General features: G+C 37.0%; 1 protein-coding gene across 1 annotated transcript in view; it reads left to right on the top strand.

Annotated features, from left to right (window-relative positions):
• The window catches only part of lili (LMBR1-like protein lilipod), a 229,356-nt gene extending 216,848 nt beyond the window's left edge, over positions 1 to 12,508 (top strand). Inside the window, exons 14-16 of the mRNA XM_090376265.1 lie at positions 1,031 to 1,188; positions 12,270 to 12,320; positions 12,402 to 12,508. Coding sequence (XP_090232391.1) covers positions 1,031 to 1,188; positions 12,270 to 12,320; positions 12,402 to 12,508 — 316 coding nt within the window. The remainder of the gene's footprint in view (positions 1 to 1,030; positions 1,189 to 12,269; positions 12,321 to 12,401) is intronic.
• Positions 12,509 to 14,218: the final 1,710 nt, after the last annotated feature.

The following is a 14,218-nucleotide window of genomic DNA, read 5'->3' as shown; positions in this document are numbered from 1 at the left end:
TAAAAAATAAATTAATATGCCAATTAAGTCAATAAAAGAACAAAAATTTAAGAAAAACTTCTCTTTTAGCTGGAGCCATAAAAACTTCCTGCACGGAGCTATTCTCGTTCAAGGAAGTGACAAGTATTGACAAGGAAAGACTGGAAATTACACTATGACAATGTGGCTACTTATTGTACAATGATAGTTTTGAGTATAAATATTGTCAAGGGCAAAAGGGAAGTGGTTTTTCTTTCATAAAGGTGACTACAGTGGTCCAGGCAGTTTTTAAATTCTTTTTAGTGGGACCAACTGATGTTACCGCCCTAATATTCTAAATGGGAAGCATTCTTTGAAACTATTAAGCTTTTTATACCAGCTGAGATATCGTTCAATGTTTAGACCTAAATGGTTATCAGATGAACCGTTCAGACAAGTGACAAAAAAGAAAAATGCATGGAATGATTATAAATTAGCTTGAGACACAAAATCCTGCTATAAGTTTGAACTAGCATATGTGTGTGTGTGTGTATATATATTCTATTAGAAATCTGGTGCATTAAATACTAGATTTCTATCAAAATTTAGATCTGATTTCAGATCCATAACTGCAAATATTAGATTACTTTGTGTTTTCTTACTGGATTGTTTTTTTTTTTAATTTTTTATTTAAAAAAAAATAAAAATGGCTTTTCATCTCAATTTGCTAACCATTATAATTACACCCTTACAGTTCTTGGATGCATTTTATTAACATATTTGATGTTAATCATTCTTTTTATAGTGTACATGTAAAAGATGTATTCAATGGTATTGAATATATCTTTTAATAAATTGAATAAATATATTTAAAGATATATTAATCACATACAAAATCCTTGATAATCCAATATTTATGAAAATCTAATGGTTCTATTACAGTATTGATTATATATTAGATATTACTGATTATTAGCAGTATATATTATTATAAATTTGATCTAAGATTCTTTGCATTAGATATGAATACACTAATCAATGAATTGTGCAGTTTTTCTTAACTAGCTGCAAGATATTTATGGCTAGCATCTGTAGTAGGTCTTTATACCATACCATTATTCCATTGCTTGAGGCCACATATTCATGAAACTTCTATGACTCAGGTTATTGGCAACTGTGCTGTACTGCTAGTTTTGAGCTCTGCATTACCAGTATTGGCACGTACCTTAGGTAAGAATGGCTGTTAGCAGTTAATTTATTACTTGAAGTTTTAAGAGATTTAATAAAATGTGATTTTTCAGGCCAGTTATTTTGAGTTAAGATTAAAAAAAATAAATTAATTTAATTTCTTAGTCTCAAAACTGTAATTTCTTCTTGAATAGTCTTCTGTATATGATATCCCAAAGATAATAGGAAATGTTTTTTGTTTTTTTTTTTATGAAAAAAAAAAAAAAGTACAGAACCCAAAGAGAGAATACAGATGCATGAAAAGTTAACCCAAACCTTAACATTGATACAAACTAAGAAACATACTAAGAAACAAACCAAGAAACATGAAATTAAATATTGAAAAGTGGTGAAAGAGGATAATACCAGTGCAGAATTATTTAGATATAGCCCCAAGGTGTTTAAACCATGATTGCTGAACTTTATAAATCAGATTTGGAATCAGAAAAACACCCAATAAATGGAAGACCTTAGTAGTAAACATTTTCAAGAGGGAAAACATAAATAGCTGCGATAACCCAAGGGGCTCACATCTGGTGAGAATGGGCTTGGCACACCACCCAGGGTCCTGAGCTGAATATCATCATTCTTCTTTTTCTTGGTGAGTCCCTTTTACTTTCTCTCTCTCTCTCTCTCTCTCTCTCTCTCTCTCTCTCTCTCTCTCTCTCACTCAGGGTAATTCCGAATTTTTTTTTTTTTTTTTTTTTTTGGCTGGTGCAGCATAAGCCTCAGACTTCCTTGCACCATATAGCTAATAATTATAATATAATAATAATAATGAGATGATTTTCAGTTCAGCAGTTGCATTTTTCTTTATGTCCTCAACATCCTTTGAGGGCAGTTTTCACCTTGGGAAAGAGGAAGAAGTCTGCTGGTGCTAGATCAGGAGAGTAGGGTGAATAGTTAATCTGTACAGTTTCGTCATAAATATCTTCACAACAAGTACAGAATAAGCAGTGGTATTACTATGCAATGAGAACCAGCTGTCTTTTTCTTGAAATTGCAGCCTCACCCAGGATGTGCACTTCAGTAGTCTTTGAAGCACCTGTAGGTAAAGCACATGAAAACCTTTTCAGTCTTTTTGATGACTTTGAAGTCCACTGCCTGCTCTGACGCTTTGTCTCTGGTTCGTACCAAAACACCAAACACTCATCTCCAATGATAATACAATCAAGAAAATTAGGATTATCTTGACAAATCTGGATGAAGTCCTTGCATTGTGACACTCTTCATTGCTCTGCTCATTCATGAGGTTGTGCAGCACAAATTTTGCACAGACCTTCCTTTTTTCTAAATCTTCATGCAGAATTTGATGAGTCATCTCCTTATTCATATCCAACTCATCATCTATCATTCTGATGGTCAAACGGTGATCTTTTGCCACAATTTCCTGAAAATTTTCAACTCTCTCCTCATTTTGCGAGGCTAACGGATGCTCACTTCGTGGATCATCAAACATCCGTCCATCCTCACACCCACCTTTGAACTGCTTATACCATTCAGACACATTGGTACGACTTAACGTTCCATTACATAAACAGTTTTTAACATTTCTTATGTTTCTGTTGCAGATTTCTGTAATTTTCCCAGTTTAAAGCAAAATTTTATATTCAATCATTGTTCGATTGCAAAATTGTGACACAAATCTGTCAGCCTGCTGAATAATCTCTGTACCACCATCTGTATAATGAAGTTTCAGCTACAACATACCACTTCCATTTACTTTCAAACACTTTGAAAATGGCTGCAATAGCACTATTTCAGGAAGTTTAAGAGCAACACCTCGTATATTATATTCAATATAGGCCTTCACACAGCCTATATTGACTATGGGAAGGCATTTGCAGAATTAGTAGACAGAAATTGATAAATGGTCTAGTTTAAATCTAATATTACTCCCATAAAATATAATATTAGTATTAGATTTTTTGTGCATCGGTCAAAAAATAATTACAATAAAAATAAAAGAAAACATATACAATGTAACTTTCCGTTATATGTACCCAAACATACATAATAACTTGATTTTTTAAAAAAAAATGAAATATGAATAAATACAGTTATTGTACATCTAATGCTGTTTTAACAATTCCTTTAACGAAAGGTTACAAGCTGCCTTCTTTTCACGTTAAAGAATCACAAAGACCTCTGACAACATCATGCTTTTTTCAACATTGGATTTTGAATTCCTCTATAATCCTATTGTCTGTTCCAACTTCATCATGATTTCTCTTAAACTTTTGAGGGTCAAGCTCTCCGAAGCAGGTACTGGAGATTTTAATCATCACTAACACCCATTTATTCAGCTTGCATTTGTGCTTGCAACTAAATCAAACCCTTTGTCATGAGTCTTCTCTATGAGAATCCGGAATGACATCTTCAGTATCCACTTTCAGATAAGGATTTTCTTTTGTAATGTCTAAATTCTCCATTGTGGCATTTTGTTGTGTTTCTTAAAATCTTCATTGTCATGGACAAACTGCGGACAAAATTTTTCTATGGCAACTCATCATAGTGTATTGCTTGATATCTATGCAGCTTGCAGGAATATTTCTTACTGTCAATGGTTAGCATTAGCAAGAGCACATGATGCAAGAAAGCAAACTTATATAGCATCAGCCAAAAAAAAAAACCTTATTTCACCCATCCTCTCGGTCCAAAAGTTTGTCAAGTTCTGCCGTGAATCTATTTAAGCCATCAACTTCTACAACGACAGATGGAAGTTTGTTCCAGCAGTCAACCACCCTCTGGCTAAAGGCAAACTTATGCACATCTATTCTACAACCGTCTTTCCTCAATTTGAATTTATGCCCTCTCAGGTGATTATTCTGAGCAAGAGGAAGAATCCCATCAACATTGAGCATGTTCAAACCATTTAAGGCTTTATACACCTCAATCAGATCACCTCGCAGGTGCCTAGTCTCCAGACACTGTAATTTGCAAAACTTAAGCCTTTCTTTGTAAGAGCAACCCTTTGCTCTGTACACTAATCTTGTTGCCCTTCTCTGTACTCGTTCTAACAGCTCTATATCCTTCTTAAAATGAGGCGTCCAGACCTGTATAAAGTACTCGAGGTGTGGCCTGACCATTGCCTTATACAAGAGGATAATCACCTCCTTATCCCTGCTAGAAAAATTCCTGTATATCATTGACAAGACACATTAGCTACTCTTGCAGACCGTCTGCACTGCTCAGAAAACATCATATCTGCCTGCACAATTACCCCCAGGTCCTTTTCATTCTCTACCACTGTCAGTGTGATACCACAGAGTTGATACGTTACTTGGGTATTACTACTACCCATATGTAGTACTTTACATTTTTCAATGTTAAATTTCATTTGCCACCTCTCAACCCATCTGCTCAACTTTTCTAGATCGTGTTGCAGCAGTGTACTGTCATTAGTGTCATTAACAACCCTGCCAACCTTTGTATCGTCTGCAAACTTGGACATTAAGCCTGATATACAATCATCAATATCATTTATAAATACAGAAAACAACAATGGACCTAACACTGAACCCTGAGGGCACTCCACTAATAACATTAGTCCACGAAGAGCAGTGTCCATTGATTACCACTCTCTGTCTTTTCCCACTCAACCATCCCTTTATCCCTAGCAGCTATTTGCCTCCAGTGCGACACTTCTCCAATTTGTGCAGCAGTCTTCCATGTGCAACAGTATCAAAGGCCTTTCTAAGATCCAAATATATGATATCAAAGTTATTCTTTGCATCCAGTTCCTTTGTGAGTACATCATAGTATCCAATCAGATTAGTCAGACAAGACTTCCCCTTAACAAACCCATGATGTGTCCGAGCTATAACTGAAGTCTTGTCTAGATGATCCTGCAGTGCTTCTTTAACCAGTGCCCCCATTAATTTTCCTGGAAGAGAAGTTAAACTAACAGGTCTGTAATTACATGTGTCTCCCCTTGATCCTCTTTGTGGATTGGGATCACATTTGCACATCTCCAGTTCATGGATACCTCCCCTCAGTCCAGAGAAGCTCTCATAATTATGGCTAAGGGTTTGCTTACTTCCCTGCCGCCTCCTTTAATATAACTGGATAGATTCCATCACAATGTGGGTGCGTGAGTAAATGTGAACAGGCTAAGTTTTTATGGCTCCAGCAAAACAATTTCTCCTCCACTTTACTCTCAGTTATTACAAGATTATCTAGCTCCCTGCACAGTGCGGATCCTCCACTATTCCCAATGCTGTGAGCTTTGCATCTGGGTTGCAGCCAGGGTGGGAGAATGGGATATACTCTGTCTACGTCCGAGATGAACTTTTTGGTGATATTCCCTTTTGTTCTTTGTCCAGCGGTTTTGCCAGGTTTGTTTTAGTTATTTCTGCAGCCTGTTTTCAGCCTTGTGGGTTGTGCTGTTATCCACTTTATAGTCTAGATGGGTGCAAGGCATTCCTTTGGTTATATAATATGTTATTCCATTGCATATAACGTCCAGGTCAAGGGAACTTATATTAGGTATTAGGTATGTTCGGGGTCTGACGGCACCTGGGATTTCTCCCATCTCCGCGTATGTTCTCTGTATCGGACAAGCCAGAGATTTAAAAGTGTGTGGGATATGTACTGTGTAGTTTGTTGTGCCCATTGTTCGTCCAGCCTGTTAGCCGCCGGGCCCCTAGTGAGACCCGACGTTACCAATACCTGCCACAGGGAGGCCGGCCGGGTGTTACCAATATTTGTACTCTGGCTGGTCTTGCCACTTACTTTCATGGGATTTTAGTGGCTAGGACCAAAAAAAAAAAAAAAATCGAGGTTGATATTAGTGATACTTTACAAGTTAGTATTAATATTGCGCGACGTGGGGCTGTGTGGTGAAAGTGAGTTTTAAAAACCAAATAGGTTCGGGCAAGAATTTTGATGTTCTCTTTTGATTTTGACATGTAGGGCTAAACGCTGTGCAAGACAAAAGTTTGGGGGGAGGATGAAGACTGGGGGAAAGAAATTGGAAATAAGGGGCCGACAGAGTAGATGGCCCCTGCAGGTAGTGAGGCATGCCCGTGCCCCACCAGAGTGAAAAAATTGGGGAGGCAAGGAGAGGCAAGCCTCTCCTCCCCAGGAGTTTGGAAAGAAAGATCCGCTCAAGAGAGTGCGGATTTGGGTCGCCAATAGGCTGTTCCGGCGGGAGAGTGCCACGTATGTCGTCTCCATCAGTTTGCAGGCCCTAAAAAATTGGCCGTTGAGTCTCATCTAGGTGGGACACTAATAGGGGGTTAAATCTGGATGTCATCCTTCCAGACTGCATGTGGTCTGGGGCTTATTTTCTGGTCATTATCTTGGGGTCATAATCAAGTCTACTGGCTGTCATTATGGGGTTTTATCCCTTCCGTGATGTTTGCTAGTCCTTACACTACCTTTTGTCATTATGTAGTGGGTCTATGCTGCAAGGTCTTGGGGCAGTGTCCCTTTGTTCTGATGTCACGACTATTTAAAGGTGTTTTTTCGCTTCTATTGGCGGTAATCATGACTCTTGTAGTTCGACAGTCTATTGTCACTTGTCTTTTCCTAGTGCATTTTGTAGTCAGTCCAAGGTCTGTATAGTCGGTTCCTCTGTGTCGTCTCGCTGCTATTTGCAGTTTTGTTTTGTCTCATTCCGTTAAGGTCTTCGGTATATGGCGGCTAGTTTGGCGCCTGCTAAATAATCCCTGGGCAAAATCAGTTAAGGCTAAATATTCTTCTTGTGTATCTAGTAGATGTGACTCGAGATCCCTCGGTAAATAGTGAACTCTAGTTATTAGTCTGCATCTAAGGTCTTCGTATTGGACACACTCAAACATAATGTGCACCCAGCTTTCTTGTTCCCCGCAAGTACAACGCGGATCCTCCACTATTCCCAATGCTGTAAGCTTTGCATTGAAAGCCCCATGACCCGTAAGGAGGTAGGTCATGTAAAGTCCGGGTTGCAGCCAGGTTGGAAGAATGGGGTATACTCTGTCTACGTCCGGGATGAACTTTTTGGTGATGTTCCCTTTTGTTGTGTTTGTCCAGCGGTATTGCCAGGTTTCTTTTAGGTATTTCTGCAGCCTGTTCTTTTCAGCCTTGTGGGTTGCATTGTTATCCACTGTGTAGTCTTGGTGGGTGCAAGGCATTCCTTTGGTTATATAATAGGCTATTCCAGTACGTATGTTGTCCAGGTCAAGGGGAAGGGCTCCGGCCAAGACCTGTAGGGCAACAGTGCTAGTGGTGCTACAGGCTCTGGTAATGGTTAACAGGATAGTTCTATGGATTGAGTCGATTATGCGTCTATTTACGGCGGTTGATGCCTTGTGATACCAAACCGCAGAGGCGTATGTTATAGCTGGTAGGAATGTCGTTTTATAATATAAGGAGAGCACGCGACGTTTAAGTCCCCAGTCCCGACGAACCACACGTGCTAACAGTGCAGAGTACTTCCTTATCTTTGTTCTTAAATGTGTGAGATGCTGCTTGAAGGAAAGATTACAATCTAATATCACCCCCAGGTACTTAAGCTGGCTTTGGAGTTTCACTGTGGTGTTGTCCACCTTTATTTGAGGTGGCCTGTGCAGGTCAAGGGAGCCTTTCAGTAAGATTGAGGATGTCTTAGTTGGTGAGATTTTTAGGCAGTGTAAGATGGTCCAGTCCTGTAGTATCCTGATGGCATGGTTTGCTTTTACCTCCAACTGGGTTCTATTGTCGGCAGCAATTTTCAAGATTAAGTCGTCGGCAAAAGCTTGGGTTTGGACGTCACCAAGGTCCATGGCCAGGAACTCATCCAAGACAATGTTCCACAACAGCGGCCCCAGGACAGAACCCTGGGGGCAACCCCTGCAGACACGGCGGTTTACCCTACCATAGGGTGCCACGACACTAATACTCCTGTCGGTAAGGTAAGACTTGATAGTGAGATACAAATTGCAGGGAAGGTTGGCCCGCCTTAGCCTTGACAGGACACTTGGCCACCAAATGGTGTCGAAAGCCCCGGCAAAATCTATGGAGATGATTAGGTAGTATTTACTGTTGCAACTGGCCACACCGTGCAGCAGATGTCTAAGTGCCTCTACTGTCGAAGACTCAGGCTTAAAGCCGAACTGGGTAGACATGTGCAGTTCAGCACTCTTGTAATGTGTGTCAATTCGGGCATATAGCATTCTCTCAAATAGTTTGCTGATCACTGGTAGCAAAGCTATCGGTCTGTAAGTGGTTGGCTGTTGTGGAGGCTTCGTGGGTGTTTTTGGGATCAGCTTCAGTCCCGCAGTCTTCCAGTTTCTTGGGAAGATGCCTTGATGCAAACAGTTGTTAAACAGATTTAGAAGGAGTTCGGGGGTCAGATCCGTTACTTTTTTGACAATTTCCGGTTCGAGATAATCGAGGCCAGGGCACTTATTATTTCTTACGTACTGGGAGAATATCAAACCGACACTCATACACCATTCAGTCATACTACTATACCCATCCTTCCCCAAACCATACAAAAATCACGTGGCCAGTCTCTGCTGAGGGTACATAGTGGACTTCTTTTGCTGGAACAAAAAATGCAAATGCCTACTTCGCTTTTCCCAAGTCGAACAATACTTCAGCATATACAAGAGCAGGAACTGATAGCCACAAAAGGTGATATCGTTGTACACATTGGCACTAATGACATTAAGTGTTGGAGATCTGCAGATTTACTTAGCAAGTACAAGTCAGCGTTGAAAAAAAGTCGCAAGTTAGGGTTAAATTTGAAAGTGTCTGCAATCCTGCCCAGACACCGATAGGAGGGAGTATATGATGAGAGCCTTGTCAATCAATTCGGCACTGGAGAGATTGTGCAGGGCCCGTGGGGTAGAATTTTTCTCAGCATGGTCTGTGCTTGTTAACAGAAGAGATTGCTTCTAAGGGGATGGGATACACTTAAATAGAAAGGGTGCAAGAATATTTGCTGATGACAGCACTCCTGACTGCTTTATACACAGTTAAGACAAAGTGTTCATATATAATTTACTACCTTGACACTCCCCTTTGAAGTTATTTTAGCTTCCCACTATTTGAAACATTGCTAACCTCAGAACGTCTTGCCATTATCAGCTGTTGTAGCAACAATGAACTCTTGAGATGTGTGCTACCATTACTTTGACCCATATCTTCAGGTAAACATGTAAATTATGCATATCTTAGTTACTAAAAAGTCAGTGTTCGCTTGAATTATTTTCTAATTTTCTGTATCTATTGATAACAATTCAGAATTTTGCTTGGGTCAATTTTTGCATCAGCAGCTTCAATGAGAAAAGCTTGTCCAAGATGTTGGTGATGAGTCACATTTCAAGTATGATCCATAAAAAAAAAATAATAATAATAATAAAGAAACAATGAGTTGGTGAGTAAACTGCCAACCGTCTGCAAACTTAGACATTAACTCTCATATACCTTCGTCAATATCATTGATAAATACCGAAAACAACAATGGACCCAACACTGAACCGTGGGGGACTTCACTAATAACATTAGTCCAAGAACAGCAGTGTTCATTGATAATTTTTGTAATTTTTTTTTTTTTTTTTTTTTGGCTGATGCTGCCTAAGCTCATACACTTGCTTTCTTGCATCACATGCCACTACTACTATAACCACCCTCTGTCTTCTCCCATTCAACCATCCTCTTATCCATTGTAGCAACTTGCCCTTAATGCCATACTGCTCCAATTTGTACAGTAGTCTTTCATGTGGCACAGTATCAAAGGCTTTCCTGAAATCCAAGTATATGATATCAAAATTATTCTTTGCATCCAATTTCTTTGTGACCACGTAATAGCAATCAGATATGTCAAACAAGACTTCTCCTTAACAAATCCATGCTGTGTCTGAACTATAACTGCAGTCTTGTCTAGATGATCTTGCATCACTTCCTTAACCAGTGTCTCCATTATTTTCCCTGGAACAGAAGTTAGACTAACAGGTCTGTAATCATCCATGTCATCCTTTGATCCACCTTTGTGAATTGGGGACACAGTTGAACATCTCCAGTCCATGAGGACCTCCCCTGAGTCCAAGGAAGCTCTCATAATTATGGCTAAGGGTTTGCTTAATTCCTTTGATGCCTCCTTTAATATAACTGGATAGATCCCGTCCACCCCAGGTGCCTGCCTTATGTTTAACTTCAACAATTTCTTCTCCACTCTGCTCTCAGTTATTACAAAATCACTTAGCTCTCTTTTAGTGTTTGATAAACTTCTGGCAATCCCCTCCTTGGATAACTCCTCATTTGTGAAGATGCAAAATACTCATTCAGTTTATCAGCTGCCTAAGCATGATCATCAATAGTCAAACCATCTATGTTAAGTGGACTGATCTAATTCATCCCTTTCCTTCTAGAGTTTACGTAAAGAACTCTTTTCTGGTTTTTTTTTGCATTCTTTGCTAAAGATTTTTCGTAATCTACTTTCCTAACCTGCTTTGTGACTTGATTGCAGACTAGCCAGGGTGGGATTTTGATGTTCATAGGCCCTAATGTGCTAAAAAAGAAGGGGTGAAATGTTTCTTCTATTTTAATGCTTTGACTGCGAATCATGTCAATTAACGCGACTCAAGTTTCAACTATACTAAATGATAAACCACATCAATTGATGGAGTGACCATCACTTCGATTCTTCTAGTTTTGGGAACAATCACTAGAAAGCATATGAGTATTGAATTGAAGCTCCTAGAGCTGATTGTGCATGTTTGCTCAGCTCATTTTTCATTAGTCACAGTGAAGAGTTTTCTTTTTGTTTGATAACCACTTTTTTCGTAGGCCCTAGGCACTGTGCCTATGGTGCCTAACGAGAAATCCAGCCCTGAGATATGCATCCCATGCATTTTTCTTCCCTGTCACAAGCTGCATTAAGGCCTAAACCTTGAATATCCATTTAGGCCTAAACCTAAATATCCATTTAGGCCTAAACCTAAATATCCATTTAGGCCTAAACCTTGAACAGTATTTCTTAGTTGGTATGAAAAGCCTAGTAACCTCCAAGATTAAGTCCCTGAAGGCTTCCCATTTAGAATTCACCATTGGTAACATCATCAGTTGATCCCACTGTATAGAATTTAAAAACACTCTGAGACCACTGTAATCACCTTTATGAAAGCTAATATTAAAAGCTAATATGGTTAGGAAATGGTGATACATGGATAATATCCGTTAAGATAAAAATATATGAATATATATTAAGACACTTTTATACCACATGGATTATTAAAAACACAAGTTTTTGTTGGCTTTATATTGAACAAGCACAATTTCATCACCAAAATGTTAACTGACAACATCTCAGGATTCCTAAATTGTATAGGAATATATCATAAAATATAGTTATTACAATGAAGCTAATATTTCATATTCACCACTAGAAAGACACAATATGGTCCTAGCAGCCTATGTGTCATTAAACACAACAACAGCAACGTGTCAGGATTCTTTCCGAATCCTACCATCAGACTCAAATGTGACTGTAAGTTAAGAATGGGAAGCAAAACTTACTGAAAGGTAAATTAAAGTTAAATTTACAATAAAGTATGCTATCAAGCAGCTATAAATTTTCTGAAGACACAAAAAAATTTTTTAATGGATGAGATCATAATATATTTAAACAAAACAGTTAATTCGAGCCAGGAGCTAATTACACATAGATTGTACTTTTTTATACATTAGTTACACATTACAAATTGGGTTAAATACATATAACTTTTATATGCATGTAAATGCATATAAGAGGAATTTTGCACATAGTTTACAAGTATGATTGGAATTAAATAGTAATTCAGTAGAGTCAAAATGCAGTGCTTGTCCTATACAATTAACAGCACAAAAAGGAGAATGACACTGGTCAAAGCACAGTGATTATTTTTAAAGAAATAAGTTAATAGTACTGTCCTGAACTTTTGTCACCTGATGCAAGTGCCTAAAGGTTTTTTTTTATATATATATATATATATAGGTCATAACATAACCTGTAACATTTATTCATGGCAGTTAAAAGTAAAAAATAATTCCTTGAAATTGTTTCATGGATTTTAAAATCATATGTTAATTTAGTGACAGTGTTAACTGTTTCCTTATCTCATCCTTTTCTGTTTCAGGAATTACAAATTTTGATTTACTTGGTGATTTTGGACGTATCAACTGGCTAGGTAACTTTTATATTGTATTATTTTACAATCTTGTCTTTGCTGTTGCCACAGCTTTATGTTTAGTAACTAAATTTACTGCAGCAACAAGACGAGAGCTCCTGTATAGACTTCGCTGTCTCATGAACTGGAATGACCACAGAGACCGTACCCATTCCTCCAAAAGTATGACTTTCTCCAAAGAAGACTAACAAAATTAATACTGGATAGGTTTTTACAGTATATAAATGCAACTGTGTTGTATTATAGAACTGCTATTCTTTCTTTTTTTTTTTTTCCCCACAGTTTTTGGAGGAAAAGAAATCGGTTGTAGTAATTAAAAGCAGTTATTGCAAATTGTTCTACACATGACCAGTTTCCATTATGTTTTATGTTTGACTATGTATAAATCCTTCTCCACCTACAGTGTAGTCTTTTATATCATTTTTGCAGAATATGATAAATCCATTTGTTTTTATGGAATATGCTGCAGAAAGTTCAGCCAAACGTTTTATATTTATTTTCCTTATTATGCTTGTACATATAAGAGCAGTCTATCAGAAAGAAAAGAGTAATGCCAAATTATATTGAAAACATTATTACATAATTTTTTCTCTGACGTTCAAATTACTATATTTATCAATACTGGCAAAACACTGGGATATCATATTAAATTTGTGGGGGGGAATGTTGTTTTCTGTTAATTGATAGTTATTGAATGAATAACCTTTAAATATGTTAATATTAAACAATTCATTCAAAAATTTAAAAACATATCTTTTTTATGCAAAATCCAGTTTGACTCTAATGTTAATTGGATTGCTCTACTTAAATATATAATCAATTGTTTTTTGTATTTATCTTACTGATTTTACCTTGTCAACTTTTAAACACAGGTAAATGAAATAACTAAACTATAGACATAGGCTAAAATTATATTTGCATGATTATTGAAAGCATTAAGATTGTGGGACATCCATGATGTTATACAAAGCTTGTAATTAAATTTAAAAAAAAAAAAAAAAATATATATATATATATATATATATATATAAACCAGATATCCATTTCAGTTAATTTCATGTGATTTATATGAGCTTACTGCAACAGATGTTAACTCCGTATAGTGTTACTCTTAGTAAAACTATCTTTAAAAAGCATTTATCTCTTATTTAAATATGGGGAAAAAAATAATTCAAGTGTTTGAATAGCTGAATTCTTTTTTTTTTTTTTTTTTTTTTTTATTTATTTATTTACAATTGTCATTTGTTTTCCTATTCATAGCAGCTTCCAGTGATCCATACTAAACCAAAGAAATGTGCTTGATTTATTTCAGGCATTAGTCATTGTGGAGAAGAAAAGTTTTTAACATTTTATGTTTATAATATATAGTATGAACTAAAAGTCAGGACAAGTCAACCACTGTTTGTCATGGTCATGTTGAAGGGCTATTTATTGGTGCTTGTAAGACTGTAACAACTATTTTACTTTTTTTGTCCTGTATTCGTTTTTGTATCAGAAACTGAATAAATTGTATTTTATTGGATTTTTTATGTTGTGCTGACTTTTAGTTCACACTTATGTACCAAAGCAATTTGTTTATTGTGTTCTGTGTAAAGGAAAAGTTCATATTCTTACTGAAAAAATTTATAACAAACTTTTCTCCTATAGAAACTTCAATTTTTAAATGGATTAGAGTTTCTTTATGAAGAAAACTTTGGGGACTGATCGTCAGATGCCTGTGAATGTGTTTATGTGTGTGTGTGTGTGTGTGTGTGTGTGTGTGGGTGTGTGAAACAGAATGCATGAAGCTGCATTAGAGTAAAATGTATTCATGAAACATTCATGAATACATTTTACTCTAATTTTTAAATTTATTGATAATTAAGAGAATTTTGATGATTAACAAAAAAAAAAAAAAA

This window comes from Mastigoproctus giganteus, chromosome 6 (assembly GCF_048544385.1).
Source record: "Mastigoproctus giganteus isolate SK-2022 chromosome 6, ASM4854438v1, whole genome shotgun sequence".
NCBI lineage: Eukaryota > Metazoa > Arthropoda > Arachnida > Uropygi > Thelyphonidae > Mastigoproctus > Mastigoproctus giganteus.
This window is presented reverse-complemented; position numbering and strand designations above follow the sequence as displayed.